Source organism: Bos grunniens, chromosome 12 (assembly GCF_055505025.1).
Source record: "Bos grunniens cultivar Pamir isolate PY7600 chromosome 12, Bosgru_T2T1.0, whole genome shotgun sequence".
Classification (NCBI taxonomy): domain Eukaryota; kingdom Metazoa; phylum Chordata; class Mammalia; order Artiodactyla; family Bovidae; genus Bos; species Bos grunniens.
Genome location: NC_141176.1, coordinates 25,864,769 through 25,886,539, shown reverse-complemented (window position 1 = coordinate 25,886,539; position 21,771 = coordinate 25,864,769). Strand labels below are relative to the sequence as shown.

The following is a 21,771-nucleotide window of genomic DNA, read 5'->3' as shown; positions in this document are numbered from 1 at the left end:
GGTCCCGCCCCACTGAGCTCACGTGGCACGAGCAGGACAGAAGACTCTCGTGAGAGTGATGCTCTTTCAGGGAAAGCGTCTAAGGGCACATTGGTATTTTTAGCAGTCATGTCATACTGACTCTCGTAATGAACTTGTTATGGTCAATGAACAGCCTTTAAACTAGCCCAAATTTTCCCATTACTGTTTTTCCACAATGGTCATTAAAACAACCACACCAAAACAGACCTAGTCCATCGGGACTTATGCTTTTAACTCTTGTTAAATTCCATCTTACTGGTCTGGGACCTTTATGGAGCCAAAGATAGTTGCAGATCTCAGTTCTGTTATTTACTATATAGAATACATCTTCATGTCGACTCACTGGTAATGGTGATAAGGGCAGGGCCAGTGACAGACTCCTGTGAGATCCATGGCTCCCTTCCTTAGGGTGACCCCCAGTCTGTTCATCCACATTCTGGTGGCTCAAGTTCATCTTGCAGATCTATTCAACTGTCTTTGTTTATGACCTCTACTGTCCATCTGTGGCACTGGCCTTATCCATCAGTGGAGTGAGCTATCTGACCACAAAATGAGTTTACTTGAGGATTAAGACAGAAGGAAATCCATTATTTGGTAAAGTCAGTGTTGACCTGAACTGGAAACTAAGAAGAGCAGGAACACAACCTCTGGTTATCACTAGAGAAAAACAAGATAATTTATTCCTAGATTCAACCCATTTTGTGAAAATGCAGGTCATTAGCTGTACATGCCACTTTGATGGGCAGCAAGGAACAGGCACAAATACCTTGACAGAGTTTCTAAAAGGAATTTTCTGACCTAGAGAAGCAGTTTCCCTGAGAAACTGCTTTTTCCCAAACAGTATTTAGGAGTTTGGAAGCAAAAAGATTTTTGAACAGAAATTTTTTTTATATCTCAAGAAAATTGCTGTTTATTTCTGGAATCTAATAAAAACTAGTTATGTCAGTTATATTTTTGCCAGTAGGACTTTAATTTTCCTAAGGAGAAGGCATCTGTGTATACATTTAAAAAAGACGGTCCCAGCTCACTGCAAGAAACAGGCTGCTTTTTGCTGCCAAGGGTACAAGCTTGCCATCTAGCGGTGGCTCATGAAAATGGAAAGCAGTTGATCTTAGGCCATTTCTGTTTTGTTTTAAAGCAAAAAGTTCCTTTTTGTCATAAACTATCACGTCGGATGTGATGCATACAATGGTTTATGCATAAATGCAGCTGGGGAAGCTCTGTACTTACTCCGCTCCCTTCAGAAAGGTTTATTCTGCAGCCAACGTGGGTCCTTAATGTAACTGATGGATTGAGAAATGACTAAGGCTTGCCATATTTGTTTGGCTGCATCGTGTCTTAGTTGCGTTATGTGGGATCTTTAGTTGTGGCAAGTGGGATTTAGTTCCCTGACCAAGGATAGAACCCCGGGCCCCTGCACTGCGAGTGTGGAGTCGCCATTCACTCACTCTCTCGTCTAATCTACCCTCTCATCCACCTGTCACTCATCCACAGCATCTAAGGACCAGGCCTGATAAAGCAAAAGAATCACATAAATTCACTGACACAATATACTAATTAATAAAATAAGGCCTTAGTAACAATGTGATAATAAAATTATAAGAGCTATTTCTATTAGGTCAGCTCCCAGTTTTCACCTAAAATATGACTGGAAACATCACTGTACACGTGTTTTTTTTTTTTTTTTCATTAAAATGCCTTGATCTTTAAGTACTCAGACTTGAATAAATCATTCACAGGATCAATATAGATCTGAAGGCCAAACTACAATATTTTTATATTGCTCTTTAAGAATTAAAAATAAAAGAGTTCTCAAAGTTTTTTCTTATACGATACTATATAAAATGAAATCTATAGCTGAAATGCCTACAAATGTAAAACATAATTCTTTGGTACTTATTATAAACACTAAACACTTATGAAGCAAAAATTTATCAGCAGTCTAACAGTTCAGGGTTTTTTTTTTTAAGATCTCTTCATAAAATAGTAATGCAAAGTGTGCAGCGGGGCCTTTTTTATTTAAGTTTCTGGCAGTTAGAAATGGATTGAAACTCTCTGCATTAAATTTATTATAGCATTTTTCCAAAAATAGTCTCTGGCTCTACATTTTTCCATTAGATGGTAAATCCATGCCTGGGTAAATAGTAACACTTTAAAAGCAATGTCAAAACTGATGAAAGATGATTGTTACAACTTACAGTTTTAAACAGTTTCATTTTTAGGGATAATTTAATTTTTATTACAAATAAAAGGGGAATAAAAAAAGAAGGGAATAGTCACATGGTATCTCTTTATCGTCATACAGTCCCCTTAAAGGAGACCCAAAGGAGTTAAGTATCTTGTTCAAGGTCAGAGGATCAGCCAGTGTAAGAGTAAAGCCCTTGGTTTTGAACTTTTGTCCATCTGACTATAAATCCTGAGTATGTGATTTTGTGTCTCCCATGATGATTCTTCTCATTTCCACAGACAGGTCAATAGAATGTGAAATTAATAGAAGTCTCAAGGGCAATTAGTAATGTCATCCTAATTTTGTTAAAATTATTCTATTCTTCTACCTAGTTTATCCCATAATAGCTTTATCCCTGCAAAGCTCGCCAATCCTTACTACTGTCCTATAGAAAGAAATGACTATACTGGAGAAGCAGAATTCTTTTAGTTTTTCATATATATATATATATATTTTAAACCTGAATTATGAATGACTGCAATTGTGTGTTTATATATATATATATATTTTCTCATTTCATACATATTTTTCTCATTCTTAAATTAGAAAAGAAAGGGAAAAGGGAGAGAATTTTTTTTTCTTTTTTGGGTAATTTAAAGTAAAATATGTTCAAACAAACACAGTACTTTCAAAGTATCCTGCAAATTGTCATTTTAGTAAACGCACACTGCTCTGTAACCATTTATGTCATTTATAGAAACAGTGCTCTGGTGAGAAGCAGGTGAACAATGGGTACACAAAACTGAACTGCAAAAGCAGAAAGGAAAATGAGACTTTAATTTTCCATCACTGAATTTTCGGAGCTTAGAGAAATTTTTAAACAAAGGCTCAGTTGTAATTCCGTTCCCGTGAGACAATCCTACATAAGTCAGGACACAGGAAGAATGAGTGCAGACGAGGGGAAATTGCTGCCGTTTATGGAGGCAGCTATGCAGAAGAGAATGTTTAGGCTACTGTGGAGATGTGGAATTTGAGGGCCAATTAAGTCAGAACTCCATCATCTGACCTCTGCCACCTTCGTTAGCCAGCAGCTCCAAGATCACTAACCTAATTGCAATTAACTGCTTGTATATGTATTTCTTTCTTTTCTTTTTAATACTTATTTTTATTTGACTATGGGGTCTTAGTTACAGCATGTGGGATCTAGTTCCTCGACCAACGATTGAATCTTAGGCCACCTGCACTGGGAGCTCAGAGTCTTAGCCACTGGACCACGTGGAAGTCCCTGTGTACGTATTTTTTAAACGCCTATTTTTCCTACTTGAATGTCCCTCCATGGAGGTATGCGTCTTCCTGTTCCCTGGCACAGTCCCTGGCAGGCAAGCAGTAAACCTCTCTCCCCAGTTCACACTTTATATAGTCTAGTGGTCAAAAGTCTGAGGTGTGGAGTGGAGCAGAGCGAGGTTGTGACCTTGACTCCTCTACTTAAGAGTGATGATGGCCTTGAGTGGGTCTTTCAACTTGTAGGCACCCAGTATGCCACCTGTGAAATGGGACAGGAACAGACTTTACCCCACATGGCTGTTGTGAAGATGAAATGAGATACTGAGTGTAAAGTCTTAGCACAGGATGAGCACACAGGTGATTCACCATAGCAGCAGATCTTAGCAGTCGTTACTGGGAATGGGAGTTGGGTTGTTCATCTGTTTTTATTATTTTTAAAAAATATTTATTTATCTGGCTGCACTGGGTCTTTGTGGCATGCGGGATCCAGTTCCCTGACCAGGGGTTGAACCTGGGCCCCCTGCATTGGGAGCTTGGCTTCTTAGCCACTGGACTGCCAGGGAAGTTCCTGTTCATCTGCTTTTAAACTTGAAAGTTCACTGAGATCATGTGGGGGAGCTGGTGGCAATGCAGACCTGCACCCTGTCACCAGTCACCAGATTTTGATTTGGTGAGGCTGCAGGGAAGTTCAGAAATTTACATTTTTATCCAGCATCTGGGAGTAATTCTGATGCTGGGCGTCTCTGGACCACCCTTGGAGAAACACTGCATTAGAAAGAGAATCCTCATTTCCCAGATTTCCGAAGAGATGGACAAACTAATAGTCAAGTAATGCATGACTCTTTGGGTTGGATAATGAAAGTAAAAGAACAATTAGCATCTGGAGATGGGAGAAATTGAATATATTTCATTAAAATTCCACCCTGAATAGCCAACAAAATTTATATTACTCCCATATTCACTAGTGACAGCTCCCTGATGCCCAGTCTCTGTCCCCTTAATTCTTTCAATACCGTCCCCTTAACAGTGGGATCAAGAAAGCATGGGGGTTGGTGGTAAGAATGTCTCTGATCTGTAAAATCAGTCTTCGTTATGATCATTTTTATGCTGAGGGGCTGGTGTCTTGAAAACTCACAATGAAATTTATCCTTTTAGCTTTTAGATCAGATTATTGGGATGTAAATTGGGAGACTAAGTCTAAAAGGTCTTCCACTTTCTTTTTTTTTTCTTCAAGTAAAAGCTTTCCAACACCAAAGTGCTATCGATAAGTCATGCAAGTGTAAATGCTCCTTATGACTGTGTTGGCCTGGTCCATGGTCTTAACCACAGCCCTAGATTTCCTGAGTTCTTTTCCTGTCCTCCTGCCTCGGGTTTTTATTTGCTAATAAGTTAAGTGCTCCTAATGGTACATTAACCCTGACAGATCAACTTAAAAGACCAGTTTCCAGCTAGTTACTGAAGTACAGCTGGAAACTAGCCTTTAAGGGTTTTTGTTTTGTTCTTTAAGAAAATGAAAAAGAAGGAAAAGAAGTGTTCATATTCACTCATGCATGAGTGCTTGGAGCTCAGGACACCCTGAAGTCGGAACCCCTCTTACCAGCAGATTCTCTGGTTTGATGTCACGGTGGACGATGTTGAGGCTGTGCAGGTATTTGATGGCGCTGGCCAGGTTGTACAGCATCCCACTGGCATCTCGCTCAGTGTATTTGTTAGTGGAGGTGATGGCATCGAAGAGGTCTCCTCCCTGAGAGAGAACAGCAGGAGGAAAAGTGGATTAACAGATGGTCCAGTGGGGCCCAGCCTGGAGAGGCGCCCGACACGCTATGTGCGCGGGGTTTTTGGGTTCCAAGAGCTTCCCCTGTCACTGCCCTCTCAAAGGCCCAGGAACCCTATGGTGGTTTCTGCCCCAACTGCAAGAGCCAGTGACATTTCCTCCAGAGAGCAGAGGAAGAAGGAGAGGACTCTGCCATTAAACTCCCAACTCGGGGTGGGGAAGCGGAGCTGGGTCTCCAGGGCAGAGACCTTGGGGCACCGGCTATGCTGGTGGCATGTGCTACACCAACTGCCAGCAGAAGTTCAGATTCATAATCCCAAGTCTCCTGAAACGAGAAACATACCACAGACTGCACCCTGAACAAAACGTTCTGCGGCCCTGTGAACTTCACACACACACAGTTCTCGTCATTCTCTAGATTTAGGTCTCTTGGAGTGGGTGTCACGTCTTCTTTTTCAATAATGTGCCTCCTTGTAAGGAGCAGAGAAAAGGACCAGAAACTGTCACCCCAGAGATGAAAGAGAGGGAGGAGGATGGAGACATTTCAAAGAAAGTTTTCTACGTCCATTACTCATCCGAACTTTTGTTTCCACTGTTCTGGGCTAATTTATTGTTATTTGGTGAAGCAAAGATTTCAGGCTCCAATTTTAGATCCATTTATTTGAAGGCCTTTCAGAGAAGTTAGGTCTGATTTACTGACAATGTGTGGACCCTTTTTGCACACAAGGCCCCAAAGAGCCGAGCTCCCCCCACCAGAGGCTGTGTTCATCTGTTACCTAAAGGGCTAAGAGATTTAATTTGTTTGTTTGTTTGTTTGTTTTTTTAATAGCAAACACAAACTAGAGCACCTGTAGGCTGACCATTTTCAAATCCCACTCCCTAACCTGGCCCTCTGTGACCCTGTACAATCCCTGCTCCGGGGAAGGGGTATCTTCCTCTGACCCTCAGCCTCAGCAGTTCCTGAACTAAGAAGATACTTTTTTTTTCAAAACGAACACTGTCTCTCCCAGTGTTCTGTCTCTCAAAGGCGAGGCTGTGCAGCTTTGCAGGTTGTTCCCGTGCCACCTGGGGAGATGGGGTTTGCAGTGCGGTCCACGTGGACAGCACCCCTGACCGTGTGTAGGGCCGTAGGAGGTGACCCTGCCAAGACTCCACCATTGTCCTCGTTGTCTAAACTCAAGACAGCCTGTAATCTCATTCCTTCTTCTCCGCCTTCAACAAAGCAGTCAAAAAGTCCTCTAAGACCTGCCTCTGACACAGCTTTCTGGGCCGTCTCAGGCTCTCTATGCAAAGACCTTGTGTACGATCGTCACCTCCCACACCGCAGGTCAATGTTTCCTATCTTTCACTCGTCATGAAATCAGCGTTCTGTTCCCATGGTTCTCCCTGCTCTGCCCCCAGCCTTCACTTCAATTTGCTTAACTTCATCTCCTGTCTCACCTGGAGCAGCTGCCTTTATGCTCCACGTAACGTGGGTCTTCCCTGGTCACCCAGACAGATTGAACCCTCCCCCGAGTCCACACTCCAAGCCCATCCCAGAGTCCCCTCCACACCCTTTGTCTTTCTGGCTCCCGCTGATCTCTCAGTGCCGGCTCAAGGGCTGCCCCTGCACAAGGCCTTCCTTCCTCTGGACACACAGGCAGTGTGCACGCGTTCACTTCTGCAGCTAGAAGTCTAAAGTCCCGTTATTGGTACTTATGAAATTTCACCTTTAAGAATGGTTTTACTGTTCACTCACTTCACTGTTTTCTGGAACACAGACCTTACTTATCCAATGGCATCAGGCCACCCTGGGCCCCCTGATGGACTCTCAGGGTTTGACAAACTAAATTCCTCAGGGGGGTGTCATGGGAGCTTTTCAGGTCAAATGTGGGGCTAGCCTTCTCTTCTGAGATGCTTCCAGACCTGGTCTCACAGCCATTCTCGGTCAGACTAAATGCAGGGGTACGATACAGTGGTGGAGAAGGGAACAGCGACTCCAGTATTCTTGCCTGGAGAATTCCATGACAGAGGAGCTTGGTGGGTTACAGTCCATGGGGTCGGAAAGTATCAGACACGACTGAGTCACACACACACACACACACACACACACACACACCCAGTGGCTCAGTTGAGGAGTCCATGGGGTCGGAAAGTATCAGACACGACTGAGTCACACACACACACACACACACACACACACACACACACACCCAGTGGCTCAGTTGAGGAGTCCATGGGGTCGGAAAGTATCAGACACGACTGAGTCACTCACTCACACACACACCCACACCCACACACACACCCCCAGTGGCTCAGTTGAGGAGTTCCCGTGCTGAGTTTTGCAGGCACAGTCCAGGCTTGTTAGACTGGTCACCCGGAGAGAATGCACAAAGGCTAAGCGCTACTTCGCTACTGTCACCTGACTAAGCATATTACTGACAATCGGATTAAGCTTTCCCACAAACTGTGTTCTGAACTATTAAGCCTTTTCCTCTTTTATACCTCATCTTCAAATTTAATTTAGCTCTCCAAAACCCAGCCAATAACAGGGGGTTGCTAATTAGTTTTTAATGGCACCCAGAGGGGTAGCAGGAATGATTTGAAGCTCTTGCTTTAAAAATTAAAGTCATTGTGAAATTACTATTTTTGGTCCTAGATAAAGTATAATTTACAATGTTGTAATTACCAAACTTTATTTGGTAATAAAGCATCAATATGAAAATTTTCTGAATAATGAAACTGACCTTTCTTGGTTGGAATAAGCGATCAACATTTTTATCTCCCTCAATCTCAACCATGACCATAACCTGATGTTAGTACAAACTAAAAAGCCTTCACCCTCAGAGAAAAAAAGTCTGAACTTGAAGTAGAAAAAAACCCAGACTTTATCTATAAATATAGACTAATCACTAAGTTAAAAGAAGGCCAATAGATCTAAAACAAAGTATAAAGAATGAAAATTTAAAGTCCCTAGAATGAACATTTTTCTATACAGTAAATGATTGGTTAATTAAATGCTTTGTTGGCTTTAAATCTTTGCAGAAGGAAATCCCACATTCCAGCTGCCACCAGCTCAGCTGAGTGAGTCTAAGTAGAATTCCTGGAACCCTGGGTGCTCAGCACACCCTGATGGAGAAAACGATCTGAATAATTTACAACTAAAGTAGAAATTACTCATGCCTTTGGTCAGATTAACATAATAGAAAAGCCTTGAGCAAAGTACAGCTTTATGAAAATAAAACATTCAATTTTCAAAACTTCTAATTAAGAAAATTTCACATATGGAAGTAGAGGAAATAGGTGGGCTACCTTTCACATAGATTCAACCATCATCAACATCTGGCCATTCCTATGTTATATGATTGACTAGAATAAAAACATAATTTTATGTGGTGGGATGAGATTGTACCCGTCACTGAGAGGCAGTATTCACATTATTATTAACAGGGTGCTGTTTTTCTATTACCCTGGAGTCTAAAAGTTCAGAGCTTGTTTTTATGATAACGAATGATACTTTTGGAGTAGTTCCTGGAAAAGTGAGCAGTTTCTGCTGGAGTAACAACAATCATACCGGTATCTAACACTTTGTGTCACAGAAGCTGGTGAAAGGGATTTCTTTTACCTTCAGAACAACATTCCTAGCAATATCTCATTTCACACAGGAGGGGCCTGAGGTACAGAGCGGTAGACCCAAGGTCAGGGACTATTTCGGTCCAGGCTGAGACTCGAACTATGGGGATACAATTCTAGTGTTAAGACACTTAACCGTTATGCCAGTGCATAGCAATGAGATTGAATACTGCTGAGAGGAAATGAAGGAGAGAGCTCCATCATACAGGAAAGTGAGGTGCTGTATATAGGTTTACCTCTTTTACCAAAACACACACCTTTACTAATTCCATGACAAGATACAGCTCAGTTGGCACGTCCATCTCTTCGATCAGAAGAACAATATTGGGGTGCTTCACTCTTCTCAAGATAGACACCTCATTCTGGATCATGTGTTCCTATTCAAGAGAAAGTTATCTCCATCAAGACACACAGCAAAACAATGAAGGGCTAACTCAAATTAACAAAACCATACTATTTAAGGGTTTCCCAGGTGGCTCAGGTGGTAAAAAGTCTGTCTGCAATTCGGGATACCTGGGTTCGATCCCTGGGTCAGGGAGATCCCCTGTAGAAGGGCATGGGAACCCACTCCAGTACTCTTGCCTGGAAAATCCTATGGACCAAGGAGCTTGGGTGGGCTACATACAGTCCATGGGGTCACAAAGAGCTGGACTCAACTGAGCGACTAACACTTAACTTTTACTATTTAAAGATCCAGGGAGATATATTTTGCTAAAATATAATGTCTATCTTAAATTCTGATATTCGTATAGCCTGCTGCTGCTGCTGCTAAGTCACTTCAGTCGTGTCTGACTCTGTGCGACCCCATAGACGGCAGCCCACCAGGCTCCCCCGTCCCTGGGATTTTCCAGGCAAGAACACTGGAGTGGGTTGCCATTTCCTTCTCCAATGCATGAAAGTGAAAAGCGAAAGTGAAGTCGCTCAGTCGTGTCCAACTCTTAGCCATGGACTATAGCCCACCAGACTCCTCCATCCATGGGATTTTCCAGGCAAGAGTACTGGAGTGGGTTGCCATTGCCTTCTCTGTCATATAGCCTAGAATGGCAAAAGATATTGAAGGTCCTTAGAAGATGCTTGTAATTTCAGAACCTACCATGGTTCTGAACGTGGAAGGATGAAATGAAACTTAGATCACAAAAGTAAGAGAAAAAGTAAATACAAGAACAAAGGGAAGGAACTGAAATAATATCCCATTATTTCATCTGACTTTGATACCAGAAATATTTATAGAATAAAATTATATCCTAATAAGTATATAACATTCTACTTTACCAAAACACAACTCCCAGGGTGAACTTATGTTTATTTGGGGGCTCATCTTGTGTTTTTCTTTCTACCTCCAAAATAATATATTTTCAAAAGAAGAAAACTTATACGTACTTTGCCTCGACACTTGCTTTTCTTGATAATTTTCAAAGCATACTCCCTAGCAGTCGACCTGCAAAGAAGAAGTTTTGTTTTTTTTTTAATAAATGTAATTTCAGATGTGTTGAATCATCTTATTAAGGATTCACTCGTACCCCATTGATCTGGCATCGTGGTGTAAATATTTTGTAAAAAATTCTGTTTTCCGTTTTTAAAAGAAATATGTGAATTTTAAGGGGTTGACCAAGTGTAAGGACAAAACCAACATGATAGCTCAGAAACATCACAAGCTGTTACAGCTGCCGTAATTGTAATAAACTTACTGCTGCTGCTGCCCCCGTGGGTAACTCCTCCTTGCAGGTGGCTGTGCCCTGTTCCTCCCTCTAAAGTGGACATGAAATAGGGGTGAGTTTCTGCCCTTCTCCATTTCTCTTGAGGTTATCCAAGAAGTGAGTTTTCTGAATGGTTCTCACGGTCACACTGATAACATTCAATACGCAGTTCACCCTCTTTAGACTTGGGCTGTGTGCAGCTCTGTGTGTTCTGGTGGAGAACTCATGAATGAGGTGTTCAAGGAGTATAGCAAGGGATACAGTCGTTATCTGAGCATCCTGTGACCTCTTGAGCCTTTCAAAAAAATATTTATTTATTTGGCTGTGCCGGGTCTTTGCTGTGGCACGAGGGGTCTTCGATCTTCGTTGTGGTATCCAGGTTCTTCAGTTGTAGCTTGCAAACTCTTAGTTGTGGCATTTGGGATCTAATGTTCCTTGACCAGGGATCAAACCCAGGCCCCCCTGCATTTGGAGCGTGGAGTCTTAGCCATAGGCCCTCTCATTCAATAGAAATGAAATGGAGGTGACAGTTATAAACAGCTCATGTTCCCAAAGCCACCTGGCAGTGCTAAAATCAGAACTTGAGTTCTTGGGGTCTCTGCTTCTCATACAGCCCAGCCAACACTGCCCGTCCTCCGTCGTGGGCGTGGGAGGGCGGGCTTAGTCATACCGAACCTTTAAATAGCTACTAACTTATGTGAACATGTCTAAGATACTGTAGTGCCAATAGTGACGGTCCATTGTCAAAGGACACCGTGCACACTTAACAATCATCAGGAACCCCTACTTCACAATCATTTCTACTTCAGACCTAGTTGGGAAACCAAGAGAGTTTAGCTTCTTGCCTGTAGATAAAGGCCAATTTTAGGGATACAAATGAATACAATGGGAGTGAAGTTGATTAAGAACAAAATTTCAAAATAGGGTTTTAAAATTTTCACTTTGGAGAATCAAAGGGGAATTTCCTAGTCGGATGTTATGGTAAGAGCAAGAGAGTGATGTGCCTATAAATTAAGAGGCCAGATAGTAACAATGTGTTTCAAGCATTTTAGAAACCATTCATGTTGTTTGCTTCTCTTTTTAAAATACTTATTTATTTACTTGGCTGTGCCAGGTCTTAGCTGTGGCATGTGGATCGAACCCAGATGCCTGCGTTGGGAGTGTGGCGTCTCAGCCAACGGACCACCAGGGAAACCCTCCTGTCGTTTACTTCTAAAACTCCTCCTTCCACTGCACTTCCAGGACCCTTCAGGGTACTAGCTTGCAGAATAAAATAAACATTGACCAAGCTGTTATAATTGTATCTAATGAGAAAGTCTAGAGGCTTCCCAGGTGGAGCAGTGGTGAAAAACCCGCCTGCCAATGCAGGAGACTCACATCACAGAAGGATCGCAGGGACTCTATAAGCGGCTCTTTTTAAGAGGCTTCTGAAGAGTTTCATCTGCAACCATGAAAATATTTAATCAAGAGGAAAACTAAAAGCTGATGTGTTTCTGGGTTCTGCATTTCACAAATCACACACAAAATTATAATAAAGCAAATCTGAGACTGGAATACATGAGCAGTTTCCAATCTAGTCTGGGATGTTTCATCTGATTGCAGGGAATCTGGATTCCAGGACTGAAAGCTTTGATAAGAGCCAGCAGTACCGGGCAGGGCAAGAGAGGTAAGACAGTGTTTGGGAAGGTGCTGGTTAGAAGAGCGGAAATTTCTTGGCTGTCTCTTCCCCACGGTTACCACCTGATCCTCCATTTCCCTGGAATGAGCAACATTAAAGCTTTGCTATACTCAAAACAGAAAGCTGGAGTGGGACCCAGGCAGGCTGACTCCTCCTCTACAGCCAGACACACAAGCAGCAAAATCCCGAGCAAATAAGTGAGCGCGTTGGCTTCCAGGATACCAGGCAACCAGGTTGCATGCTGAGCCTACAGCTGAGGGGCAAATGCAAGCAAAGCTGGGCTGCAGCGGCCTATAGCTTCCTAGGAAGAGGCCCTTGTGGGCTGACTACCCAGAATCTTACAAAATAGGAGTCAACACTCACTCAGATTTACCCACATTTTGTATCAGACAAAGAGCCCTGTGGAGGAACCACCAAAATTAATACTGCAAGTTTTTTTTTTCCTGGATTCTTTGAGAATAGAACTATAAAGTCATAATAAAATCCTTAATTACTAGAAATGCATGTTTATAAGGAAAGGGGATGAATCTGGAATATAAGACTAAAAACAGGTGTTAGGATTAAATGTCCACCGTAAGAATAAACACGTCATGGCTTGCTTTCAGTTGGTAAAAGAAAACATTTGGCAAGAAATAAAACCTCAAACAAAGTATCTGCCTTCCTCCATACTCTAAACTCTGAGGACCGCTGTGCCCGTGTCAGCATCCAGTAGGCAGGCGCGTGGTTCTTTGTCGGCTGCACGAGTGATAGGAGACCTGGCCTTTGACCTCAAGGAGTCTACAGTTCAGTGTGTAGAGGACAGAGGACACCTGGGTTGCTGGGGAACATCCAGGCCGTTTGCTCGTATGTTCCTGAAATTATAGCCTTGACCGTTCCTGCAATCATAGAAACCTCAAAGGCCAAAGCCAAAGTGGCAGCACGAGACAAGCTTGGTTTTCCTCCTTGTCCATAGGAGCTCAGTTTGTAAGGTCATGTTCCTATTCAGTTTGACCCCAGGCTAGAGCTCGAACTACTAGGGAGAAATGTCTGAACTTTACAAATTGGAACTAAATCTAGCCTTTCAGGGTTGTACTGATGATGGTTTGGAGAACGCTATCTTGTTTAACGCGATGATTCCGGGCCCCAGGACAGTCTTCTCACCGCTTCCCTCAGCCCTGGAGGGCTGCAGAATGCTAATGAAAAGGGCACGCTGGACCAAAGGGATTTTTGTCGTTTGCTCTGTTTTGATGATTTTTATGAAGATTGTGTGGAAGAGGAAACACGGTTTCCCAGGCATTCTTCTGCCGCAGCCTTTATTGACTGTCATGGTGATCCTTTGCTTATGGGTGAGGTCCTCAAGCCGAGCGGCGGTGTGACTCTCTTTGTGCCCCGGAAATGCCCAGCAGAGGCCTGAACTAGCAGGGCCTCCAAACACGTTGGTGGAGCTGGGAGAACTCCAGAGGCTGGTGGCGCTTAGGACATGACAGGGAGACCCTGTCTCCTTGAGGAGTGAGTCCACAGCAACCTTTGCTTACCCAGTAATTAAAGCTGAATCAGGGCCTCCTCTGTGAGCAGAGAACGGAGGCACCCCAGAAGCGTCCTGTGACATCTCCGGAGTGGAGCTGTATTTTGAATTTGAACTTGGGCCCTGTGGCTATCAGGGGCCAGAGCATCCTTAGGGAGGAAAGCACACTGTCAGCTGAGAGACACTTAAAATCCTTCCCATTGACTCATCCTCCAAATCTCACTTCAGAAGCAAATGCCTCCAATTACAGGCGTACAGTTCTTCAAACGTCTGAGGACTTTCTAGGTGGATGTACCCATGTCGCTGATACTGCAGTCTCAGCTCGTTCTTTGGGTTTGGGCCTGTCTCACACCATTGCCAGAGCCAATGCTTTCAACGTGTAGTTCTTTTATTTGATCCTATTAATATCCTATTAATTTTATTTATTTTTTTGACTGTGCTGGATCTTCTTTGCTACTCAAAGACTTTCTCTAGCTGTGGTGAGCAGGGGCTACCCTTCATTGAGGTGCGTGGTCTTCTCATTGTAGTGGCTTCTCCTGTTACAGAGCATGGGCTTTGGGCACATGGGCTTCAGTAGTTATGGCTCGTGGGCTCCAGAGCGCTGGCTCAGTAGTTGGGGTGCACAGGCTTAGCCACTCCGTGGCATGTGGGATCGTCCCAGACCAGGGATTGAACTGGCGTCCCCTGCACTGCCGGGCAGACCCCTAACCACTGGACCACTGGGGAAGCCCTCAACGTGTAGTTCTTTGAGTCTCCAGGTGGAGCAGGGAGAGAGGGAATCATGAGCGGCTACAGTTTTAACCCAGTTGAATCCTGTGCTGCCAAAACATGCAAGCAGTCAGGTCGGGAGGAGGGCCGGGAGCCACCCGAGACACCATGCCTGCTTACAACCGCATTACTGGTACCCGTGGCTTGACTGGTAATTAATCCACACAGAGCCAGGAAGCCAAGGACAAAGGGCACCTCATCTCAAGCCCTCTATCCATCCTCGGACCTCTTCTTAGCGCATTTCAGCCTTGTGAGTTTTCTTTGAGGCCTTGAAAGCCTCGACAAAACAGCTTCTAAAGTTCGCCAGCATCCTTCAGCACATCCTAAGGGCTCCCGATGCCACTGAAGACAGCGCTACAGGGATACAGGCAGAAACCGAAATGGACCTGGCAGACCCCAGGATGGGATGTGTTGACACAGAATCGGGGGAGGGATGCGATGTCACCGCATCCATTGTTGCAGGAAACCCTCCCCTGTGACAGATCACTATTAACAGGAGGGGTAGACCTGCTCTTGTTCATCCACATCCATCCTTCCAAATACGGCATAAAGTCCCCACACAAGCAGTGTGTGCCACTCAACATTCTTAGCCCCCTTTTATTTTCCTGGACCTCTGGAAAGTATTAACAGATTGTTCCGGGATACTTCTGAGGAGAGGGGGCAGTTGCCATATGTCCTGGTTCAGCAGGAGTTGAATACTAACACTTCGGGAGCAACCTGGTGCTTAGACTCTGAAGGCGCGTACGAGGAGACCCGAGATGCAAACTCCTACAAAACGAACGCAGTCTAAACCAGAAATAAAGAAATTAATCCGGGATGAAGAAATGAGAAATTTCTATCCGGGAAGACCAGGGCCGTGGGACTAAGATGCCATCGTGATCTGAGGACGGGCACACGCCAGACTCAACAGATGACGCCCCTGGCAGGGAACCAGGCCCCCGCGGGGGAAGAGCACCGCGATGCCAAACACGGGGTTTTCTGCTGCAGCACACATTACATTTAGAGGGGTTGGCTTTCCTATCAGTAAAAGCACAATGAAAAACAAAATCACATACACACACACTTCCACCCATTACTGTGAGAATGGCTTTCCCGATTTCACTTCTGTCTCCTCTGTACAGGGACAAACGTGATGTGTGTGACTTCGGGCCTGGTTGGAGGCAGAGAGGGTGGAGCAGAGTGCTCCAGTGGCGCGGGGTTTGGAGCTGAACTAGCATCCATGCCTTGCCAAATAGAAATACTTAACTATCTGAGCGCTTACTGATGGGCAATTAGCTTCTTCAGGCGTTCTTTATATAAAATGGAAATAGTTCCAACGCCATGGTATTATTATGATAGGTCAATAAAATATCCTCAGTTAAGGCCCTTGTATATAGTTTACGTTCGGTAAACAGTGGCTGCTCCTGTCTGGGGAGGCGTGAGGCCCAGAAAAGTAGTGGGGCATTTTCTATGTTTGTCAGTCACGCAGCAAACTGTCCAGCTTTGTGGTGGGAGTGGGGCGGAGAGGAGGAGGGGGAAGAGGGCCTGGGAGGGTCAGCTAAGGCGATTCTCAAGCTGCTCCTCACTCACGCCTCTCCCCACCAAGGAGTGGCTGCTCGAGGCGGGGTGCCACCACGTCCGCAGGAATGGCTTGGCCCAGCTGGTAGGCTGGGAGGGGCCCAGTGTGAGACCCACTGCTCCAGGGGAGCCTAACGGGGGCTCCACTGCCTTAGTCAGGCAGAGGGTGAAGGGAAGCAATTCAGTGGACACTGGCCAAACTCAGGACCCTCGTGTCTGAGGCCCAGGCAGACGTCCAGCTCCAAAGTGACTTGAATCTTTGTTTCTAAGTCAAAGGCCTTGCAGAAAAATAAGTTCCGGGCTCTGCAGGTTAGAACTTTTAGTCTGAGGCATCTACTTCAAACGGAGGCAGAGCTTAGAGCCTTTGTGTTGAGAACTCCTCGGGTGCGCAGGCCGGAAAAAAGCACTGGGGAAGAAGATGCTCACCCCAGCCAGCCCCTGGAAGCCAGCGGACACGCTCCCTTAAGGAGCGAGGCACGTGCCTCCGGCTCTCCAATACCCTGCTCACCAGCCCTGAGAAGGAGCTGCTGGCCAATTGGTTCCTCCTGAAGTAAGGAATTTCAAATCTAGAGCTCGGCTCAGGTTTTGAGGCGGCCTTAATCTGGGCTATAACTATAACTTGTAACTTCTCCAACTAGTAGCCCCTGCTACTGTCCTTGATTAAGTACTGAGATCCTAGGGATAAACCTTTCACTCTAAGCCCTCCCCTTTGGCCCATAAGGGGGCCTGGCTCATTCATTTTAAAACATTTTAATGTATTAAATGCTATTTTTTGTGGGGATCAGTACAGTTGCATTGTGAAGCTTTTCGAAGTTCTTATATTTAATTTTATGACATATACATGTGAGAAATATATCAATGCACCTAAGAATGTTCTGACATTTACAAAATGTCTCCCAAAAATGTAGAAAAAACGATTAAGCTTTTTTTTTTTTTAAACAAAATAAAAGGACTTACCTGAAAGAGCTGGCAACATTTTGCTGAGTACATTAAAAAGAAAAATCAAAGCTCTTAATTTATAGATTGTCCCCCCAGAAATCACTACATTTTTCAAGTCTGTTGTTAGATGAGCTGTTCTTTCTTTTACCTTTTTTTTTTAACATCTGGAGTTGAGACATTAACCTATTCCATATGTGCCTCAGACCGCAAATAAAGACACAATCTCGGAAAACATAACCCCAAGTGTTTCCTTTAAAGCTCGATGCAAATGATATCTTTCTCACCTTTCTACACATTCCTTGACAACAGCAAAATTTCCATCTCCTATTGTCCTTCCGACTTTATATCGTTCTGTTATTGTGGCTGGAATCTGGAAGCCTTCCTCCGACACTTCTGAAAGAATCATTAGTATGTTTTTATTGGTAGAAAAGGGAACACAGATGTAGTGCCTAGGAGACGTTTAGAAGTATCATCTAATAGACTGGCACTGATTCAGAATCAATATGTCATTTTCTGGACAGGCAGGCCAGTCTCCCACCCCTAGCCCCTTGCTGACATTGTATAATCAACTGTTTCTACTAAGACAAATGATCAACTAAAAGCAAATGTAAAATCTACGGGGTCCACTCCCACCTATGTAAGACCAGCTAATGCTTTCTGCTGAAGCAGGTTGTCTGAGGAGGAAGTTTTGCTTTTCATTTCATGCCAATCTGATCAATAGCATTTATGAATACACATGGTGTTCAGAGACATGACATTCCTAGGTAGGGAGGAAAATGCAGTTTGTAAGGGACTCTGGACCGCTTGACACCATACAAGCATGAAAAATGCCTGCTGTTTGGACACTTAGCTTTACTACATCCTGAAATAGAGATCTCCGTAAAATTCCTTATGTTAGAACTAAGCACTGATCACCGCCCCTCCCCAGTATCAATGAGCAGATTTTGGACAAATGTTCTCACCAGCAACCTGCGTAGCAGATGTTGAGTTAAAATTGCAGTATCTATTATGTCTGCGAACAGAACAGTTTTGTAGTTTCAATTATGTTAGTGCCACTAACACAACGCATTTTCCCTCTTAAAATGCATTTTGAAATATTTTACAAATGCCTAATAATGCTTTAAATATCTAAGGTCATTAAACTAAATAAGCCACACTTAGGTCACATAAATATCGTGGATAACCTTTAACATCTTAGGGGTATAAAAAGCCTTTTATAGCCGGGCTCTAAAATTTACATGCTTTAAAGTTATAAATCCTGGCTTCTCCCTCAGGCAACCTGAATACAAAATGTGGTGGAAGCCTAGTGCGTTTTCTAAATGTGCTCCTTCTCTGACCTTTAATCACAAACCAAGACTAAACATTTCTTCTCAAAAAAATTAAAACCTTAGGTGGCAAAAGGGCTTTCTGGGCAATTTTCGTGTTCTCATTGAGTTTAGTCTGCAGGGCTGGAGAACGGTCAATAGAAGCTCACAGCTGGCAGGCATCTGCTATAGGACCTTTATTTACTCTGTTTTGCGATCATCTCCACCCTGCACCACTCTGGATGCTTGAGTGGATGGGATTTCTGGAAAGTATTGTACATATGTAGGACATTTGCTGCTGCTGCTTTTGTCCTTGGCACTCTGCAACCTCTTTAAAGGTGAGCTTTTACTTTTAACCCCCTAGAAGCCATCTCAGAGGCCTCTGAAGAAAGCGGGAGCTGGAGCCTTTCCTCCACTCGCTGCTCCATCTCACCCCAAAGAAGCCGTCATTTTGCCTCCGTCTGAAAGATGCAGCCTAGGGATTTTTGTCTGGCTTATGGTTATTACAGGAGATGGCTGGAGAAGTTTCAAAGCCACTGTAAAGCACCCGAATTTACAAAACATCTCTCGGATGACACGGTCTTAAGGCTCTTTCCTGCACGGATAATAAAATTAACCATCCTTGTCTGTTGGAGGCAAGTCCGGTTTCAGATGGGAAATGGAAGGAGATGCTTCTGTGTTTCCATGAAGGGGACACCCATCTGGAGCACATGGCTTGGTTTTTTCCCCCCTGACTATATAAAAATGTATCTTTTAGGCCTCTGATTAAGAAGACGTAGCCACGGGCTTAGTCAAGGACCATTTTGTTTCATTAAGTAAATAAAACATATTGGAACAAAAGAAGACTTCTGGATGGCTGAATTTCATCCTTCTGGAAATACCAAAAAAGTCTGATATTGCATGGTAGTCAGGAAATAATCCTTGGGTCAGTCATGTATCGCATATAACATAATGAAGTGTTTCCCCCAAGTGGGACTTTATTGGAAAATTAAATCCTATCCCTTCAAACAAATAAGGGGTACTGGTTCTCTAACAGTGGCTTGATTGTATCAGTTTTATACCTGAGTTCCTAAATACTTTCCCATAATTGATTTTAGCCTGACAATAACCTCCAGGGAGGAAACAAGCATGTATTAGGATAAAATCTCCATTTCATAGAAGAAAAACTAAGATGCAGAGGGCAGGAAAGGCTCATCCAAAACATTTCAGGAGTTAGCAGGAAACACTCATTCCATAACCCGAGTCACATGACCACTTTCAAAAGTGAATTCGAGGGAGGTCCAAAGAATATTTTTGCCATTTGCCATCAATTCAGTCTTTTTGTAAAGCCAGATGTTCGCATTTGACTTTACTGAAGTCTTAGTGCCTCTGCAGGGCTATCTCAGTCAAAAAGAGTAAACATGTCTCTCTTGTTATAGAAGTGCACCGAATTTGGAAAACAAAGGCAACAGTTAGCCCCTTTTATTTGCAAGGAGAGCAAGAGCTGGCCTTCTAAGAATGCTTACACCTTTGGAGGGTGGGAGAGGTCTCCACATTTGGCTGACTCCCTCTTCCCAGCCCCAGAGAGCAGATACCACCCCTGGTGAGAGCCACGTTCGGTCCCACCCCCTTGCAATGACCCTGAGCTGCTTCAGGGTCATTCTGCTGGAGAAATGTCAGTTTCCTGGACTAAATTTAGCCAACCCATTCTCCGTCTGGGTACAAGATACGCCTTCTCCTTGGACACCACATCCCAAGCTTACCACCTTCTCCGGGTCCGTCGTTCTCGTCCATCGAGCTGCAGACTTTGGTGGATGCAAGTGAAGTGGAGGAGCCGCCATGCTGAGAGCTCTGGAGGAAAACGGAAACAGAGAATAAAAACTGTCGATCCTGCCCCATGTCTCCAGGTGCTGTGCCCAGCCCAGAAGCTCGGGCAGCAACTGCGCCCACTGCCCCGGAGGGGACTGGTCTCCACGTCCAGAAAGGGAGGTGCTCGACCACTCAACCGGGACTACCGCTCCCCACCAGCTTCTTAACCAACGATGGGTGGTGGTAACTGTGCTGGGCTCATCCTTGTCGATTTGGACGGTCCACGACTTTCATTCCATTTTCTCAAAATTAGCATCCTGTTGCTCACTGTTTAGGTTTGGCAGATTTGAGGTGTCTCACCTCACTCTTCCACAGTCTATCTGCAAACAGCCTTCTTACAAGTGGTCACTCTGATCTTTTTTTTTATTCTTACCATAGAAAAATGTTTTTCTTCAGTTTGATTTTTATGGAATATCCTTTTAAAAAAATATTCAGCTTTGCCACATCCTTGGGGAAAGATTAAAGAGTAGGTTTGTTAATTCCACTTTGTGATAAAGACATAAGCACTAAGCAAGTTATTGATATGTTGTTATGTAACAAGAAACATTTACTTATTATAATTACTTTTCTTCCTGAGGCAAAGATGAAACTAAAAGCCTAAGCCTTGTGATTCAAATTCTGGGTGTATTTGGACTCAAGATCCCTGAGAGTAAACAGGGTAACAACTATATTATAAAGCTCAGTGCGTGTGCTAAGTCGCTTCAGTCGTGTGTGACTCTTTGCGACCCCATGGACTGCAGCCCACCAGGCTCCTCTGTCCATGAGATTCTCCACGCAAGAATACTGGAGTGGGCCGCTATGCCCTCTTACAGGGTATAAAGCTCTGAGGACAAAACAATACCAAACATTTAATACTGGGATCAGCTACGAGGCAGTAATTTAACAATGAATCTTTCCATCTCTGCATCTATTCCTTGAGAAAACAACGTGCACATATCGATGCTGTTTCTAAGTAATGAACACAGCTTGTCCTAAAAGATCCTCCTTCTGTTTGCCTGGGTTTATCCACTTGGTTGGCCTGATGGGAGCCAGGAGGCGGTGAGGGGCGGCATTGGCTCGGGGTGCCGGCTGTCTGTGGAGCAGAGAGAAGGGAGAGAGAATCTGTAGCTGAATTAATAATGAAGTGGCGAGAAGCAATGTTGACCTACTTTTCCTCTGCTTACCTGTCTCCCTTCAACCGCCTCCCCATGCCCTCCAACCTTAAGTGTGCCCAAAGCCGGAAGGAAGAGTTTTACATACAGTTGTTGTGCCCAACAGCACCTTGCATGGGAAATTCAGAGGCTTTAGTTTTCACCCAAAGGATGAATATAACTGGGCAAATGCTACTTCAGTCATTGCGGGACCATTTGGGTCAACTGCACAGCATTCCCCGGGGTGTGTTAAGTTCATCAAAGCTGACGAACCGTGTTCCATGGGACAAGTTCGTCAAAGCTGACGAACCGTGTTCCATGGGACAAGTTCGTCAAAGCTGACGGCTGCCATAATGGGGGCGAAAGTTAAACTCACAGCCATAACAGATCTGCTTCCTCATAAGACTTTCTGGAAGTTTGGTGGTTACTCTGGAAGTTTGGTGGTTAGTCTAGAAGTTTTGTGATTATTCTAGAAGTTTGGTGGTAGT

At 44.0% G+C, this 21,771-nt stretch overlaps 1 protein-coding gene across 4 annotated transcripts in view; it reads right to left on the bottom strand.

Annotated features, from left to right (window-relative positions):
* The window catches only part of DCLK1 (doublecortin like kinase 1), a 356,767-nt gene that overhangs the window by 50,513 nt on the left and 284,483 nt on the right, over positions 1 to 21,771 (bottom strand). For all 4 annotated transcript variants that reach the window (XM_086329367.1, XM_086329368.1, XM_086329369.1 and 1 more), the window contains 5 exons: positions 20,048 to 20,135; positions 17,286 to 17,394; positions 10,239 to 10,296; positions 9,116 to 9,235; positions 5,070 to 5,216 (listed from right to left, as the gene is read on the bottom strand). In XM_086329367.1, the coding sequence (XP_086185493.1) occupies positions 5,070 to 5,216; positions 9,116 to 9,235; positions 10,239 to 10,296; positions 17,286 to 17,394; positions 20,048 to 20,135 (522 nt within the window). The remainder of the gene's footprint in view (positions 1 to 5,069; positions 5,217 to 9,115; positions 9,236 to 10,238; positions 10,297 to 17,285; positions 17,395 to 20,047; positions 20,136 to 21,771) is intronic.